General features: G+C 41.1%; 1 gene segment (V, D, J or C); it reads right to left on the reverse strand.

Annotated features, from left to right (window-relative positions):
• Window positions 1-3,355: 3,355 nt before the first annotated feature.
• LOC131907023 (immunoglobulin kappa variable 1-9-like) lies at window positions 3,356-3,891 on the reverse strand. The segment is given in 2 exon segments: window positions 3,356-3,678; window positions 3,826-3,891. Coding segments are annotated over 2 exon segments (372 nt in total).
• Window positions 3,892-4,320: the final 429 nt, after the last annotated feature.

The raw sequence follows: 4,320 nt of genomic DNA on the forward strand, positions 1-4,320 counted from the left end.
TTATGCAATATGTTCATATTATTTCTTATTCTAAGAAGAAGAAAAACTGTATAATTATCTCTACTGACTCTTAAAAATCATTTGTATAGGAGTCAATAGCTATTCATGATCAATCTCTAAGTAAGCAAAGTAGAGTGATGAACATATCTTACTGTCATGTGCTGTCTAGAAATATCAGGCATCAAGAAAATGTAGTATATTTACACAATGTGATGTTACTCAGCAGTTAAGAAAAATGGCAAGAAATGTGCAAGCAAATGGACAGAATTGAAAAAAAATAATCATGAGTGAGATATCTCAGACCCAGAAAAATAAACTTTGTATATATTCACATATAAGTGGGCATTAGCTGTTAATTAAATGATAATTATGCTAGAATCCACAGACGCAGAATGATTAAATAAAAGGAGCAACACATTGATATCCCTGAGAAGGAGAAATATATTTTGCAGGGGTCAGGTGAGGATGGGAACAGGAGGGATCAGGCAGAGAAGGAAGGAACAGGGGGAGAGTACAGGAGGGTGATATGGAGACCAACTGTAGTGGAAACTTCTGAAACTTTTGATGGTAACCCCAGCAAGGACACCAAATAATGAAGGATATACAGCCATTTTCTGAAATTAGGCAAGGCTTCCAGTGGTGAGAATGTGACACCAATCCAGACACAAAACCTTCCAGCTACAGCCAGTCCTGATTGCAAAATATGCTGTGGCAAAAATAGTACAGAGTATGCGGTAATGAACAACCAACCAGTGACTGATAATTTGAGGCCCATGCCACAAGAGGAAGCCCAGGCATGACACTACCTGGGTGGCCAGGGATTGGAAGCTGGGTATGCCAGAGATTTAATGTAGAACCAAACAGGACTGAAGAGATAAATAATTAAAAAAAAAAAACAATGAAATGACTCCTAATGCTCTTCTGCTACACTCATAAATCAATGCCTGGCTCAATTGTCATCAGAGAGAATTCCTAACAGCAGCTGATGAAGCAGATTCAGAGACCCACGTCCAAACATTGGGTGGAGCTTGGGGACCTCCTCTGGAAGAAGGAAAGGGTGGAAGGATTGTAGAAGTCAGAGTATTCAAGGGTACCCGGAAAAAACAGCCCACAGAATCAACACAGCACAGCTCATAGGAGCTCACAGAGATGGAAGCAGCAATCATGGAGCCTGCATGAGTTTGTGCTAGGTCCCTGGCAAGTAGGTTGTGGTTGTATAGCATGGTATTCTTGTGGGACTCCTAACGCTGGGAGTATGGGTGTCTCTGACTCTTTTCCCTGACCTTGGAACCCTTTTCCTCCTGCTAGGTTGCCATATAGCCTTGATATAAAGGTTTGCACCTAGTCTTATTTCATCTTGTTACTTTCTGTTTGGTTGATATCCCTGGGAATTCTTCTCTGTTTTGAAAGGAAATGGATGAGTAATTAATCTGAGGGAGAAGAGAGTTAGAGGGCTTCTGGGAGAAGTGGAGAGAGAGGAGGATATGGTCAGGATGATTGTATGAGAGAAGAATGAGGAAAAGATAAAAGAAAAATATTCCACATACACTGAGGATAGCAGAATAGGCCTTATACATTAAAGAGTGATGGATCCCCTGGAACTGAAGTTGAAGATAGCTGTGGATTGCCATGAGGGTGCTGAGAATCAAACCAATGTCCTCTTCAAGGGCAGCAATTCCTCTTAACCAGAGGGCATTCTTTCCATCCCAATCAAACACTTAAATGTATATTTTCTCAAATGAATAGTTGTGGAGTTTCAAAAGTTGATAAACTCAGTCTAGAATTTATGTACAATTTCAATGGATGTAATAACTAAGAAATTCCCCAAAATGTGGTATTTTAAGTTCTGACTTGTTTGTTCTTTTTTATATAAATCTACAGTAATTAAGTCTGTATGAACTGAAGGTACAGGGATAAGCAGGTAGATGAATGGCACATCATGAAGAGAATAATAATATATTTATTTACACATGGTAAATGATATTTATGAGAGAGGGAGAGAGAAAAGAGAGAGAGAGAGAGAGAGAGAGAGAGAGAGAGAGAGAGAGAGAGAGAGAGAGAGAGAGAGAGAGAAGGAGAGAATAGAGTAGAGGTCACTTTTGTTGTTTTGTTTTGTTCCTAAAAGTATGTTCTGGAAATCAAGTTCTCATCAATATCACTTCTGGAAGCATATTTAAGGCAATCCTTTACTTTCTAAGATTTCATATAGATAAGTCTATATTCTTTTATTTTTTTAGCTTAATCTGTTTGGGAGGCATCCAGGCACTGGGACTGGGAACTGTCCTGAATGAATGAGCTGGCTGTTTGGAACCTGGGGCTTATACAGGAACACTTGGCTCAGCCTGGGAAGGGGGGGGGGGGACTGGACCTGCCTGGACTGAATCTACTAGGTTGAACTCAATCCCCAGGGGAGTCTTTGCCCTGGAGGAGATAGGAATGTGGGGTGGGGTGGGGAGAAAGGGGGGAGGGGGACGGGAGGGGGGAGAACAAGGAAATCCGTGGCTGATATGTAAAATTAAATTAAATTATAAAATTAAAAAAAATTGACAAGTCTATATTCTACTTCATATAGTGAGAGTAAAAGTCATATAAGTGGCTGGATGGTTGTGGCGCACGCCTTTAATCCCAGCACTCGGGAGGCAGAGCCAGGCGGATCTCTGTGAGTTCGAGGCCAGCCTGAGCTACCAAGTGAGATCCAGGAGAGGCGCAAAGCTACACAGAGAAACCCTGTCTCAAAAAAACAAAAAATAAGAAAACAAACAAACAAAAAAGTCACGTAAGTGTGGTTCAATAGTGTTTGATTCTTGTAAGCAGACCAGTGGACTTAGGAACTATTAGAACTCTAACTGAAGTGTGGCAGATAGCAGAAAGTATCAACACACACTGCTGGAATTTCAGAACACACCAAAGGGTCATGGCTAAGCAGCCTTCCCTTTCCTTGTGCTCTAGCTGTTGTAAGAAATCCAGGAAACCTTTCTGTTGTCAGCTTCTCTCAATAATGTTTACCTCCCTTTTGAATACTTGCATTTATAAGTTAATTTTCTGTACATAAAGAACATTTTCTGGAATATCCACAGAAGCTTCCACTCCTTCTGTATGATACAACTTAGACTCCTCACAGGGACTGACTGTGTCCTCTTTTAATGCAGAAAAGATATTGGTACTCAATAGTGCTGGAGATGAAGCTGAAGAAAGATACACTACAGAGAGAACTGGTTGGCCTCTTCTACAAAAAAAAGAATCATAATGAGCTATATTAAAATTGCTGTAACATCTAAGAAACAGTTTCAGTGGGTGACTCACCAGGAGAAACATCTGGGGCAACCAGGCCACATACTTCTGCTTCCTTTGGGGTTTATGTTATGACTTGTATCACTGTGGGAGGGTAATCGTTATACTGTTGACAGTAATAAGTTGCCACATCTTCAGACTGCAGGCTGCTGATCTTGAGAGAAAACTGTGTGCCAGATCCACTGCCACTGAACCTCGATGGGACCCCATTTACCAAGCTGTTTGCACTATAGATCAGGAGCTGAGGACGCTCCCCTGGTTTCTGCTGATACCATGCTAAATAACTGTAAATGTTCTGACTTGCCTGGCATGTCATGGTGACACTGTCTCCAAGAGAAGCAGACAGGGAGGCTGGAGACTGGGTCATCTGGATGTCACATCTGGCACCTGAAATTAGAAAATTGGGAATAAATTTGTATACAGTTAATTCTGCTAAAAAAGGCTTTTACAGAGACAGTGAAGTACTGACCAGACTCAGCTGAATAAATTTCCAATGTATTTGGAAATTTCTTCATAGCAATTAAAATTCCTTACCTAAAAGCCAGAGCAGCTGCAACACCAGGAGCTGTGTGGGAACCCTCATGTCTGTGCTGTGACTGTGTGAGGCTGACCCCGGTACAGGAGTGACCTGACTATGAAGAAGGGGAACAGGCACTCTCTGGGCACATGCAAATCAGCAATGGTTGAGCACAGCCATAGGTCTGGCTAACTTGGTGACTTTTTACAGCCTGCAGTCCTCTTATGTTTCAGATCAGAAAGGCAGTACAGGTTTATTTGTAGGGAATATGCTCCTCTTTGGACAAAAAGAACAGAACGAGTCTAAGAATTGCACTTTATTTTTATTTCTGTCATGTTCAATGTAGAACTTCCTTCTTATGTTTCCCTCCAAGTCAGGGACTGTCACATATGGTACAATTCTAGAAAGTACATAAATCCTTACAGGGTCTTTCACAGGTAGCTCTAGGTTTCATTGAGAGCAGGCAGCTACTTCTTTTTTTTTCTATTTATTTGTGAGATTGTATTTTGACT

Source organism: Peromyscus eremicus, chromosome 3 (genome assembly GCF_949786415.1).
Source record: "Peromyscus eremicus chromosome 3, PerEre_H2_v1, whole genome shotgun sequence".
NCBI lineage: Eukaryota > Metazoa > Chordata > Mammalia > Rodentia > Cricetidae > Peromyscus > Peromyscus eremicus.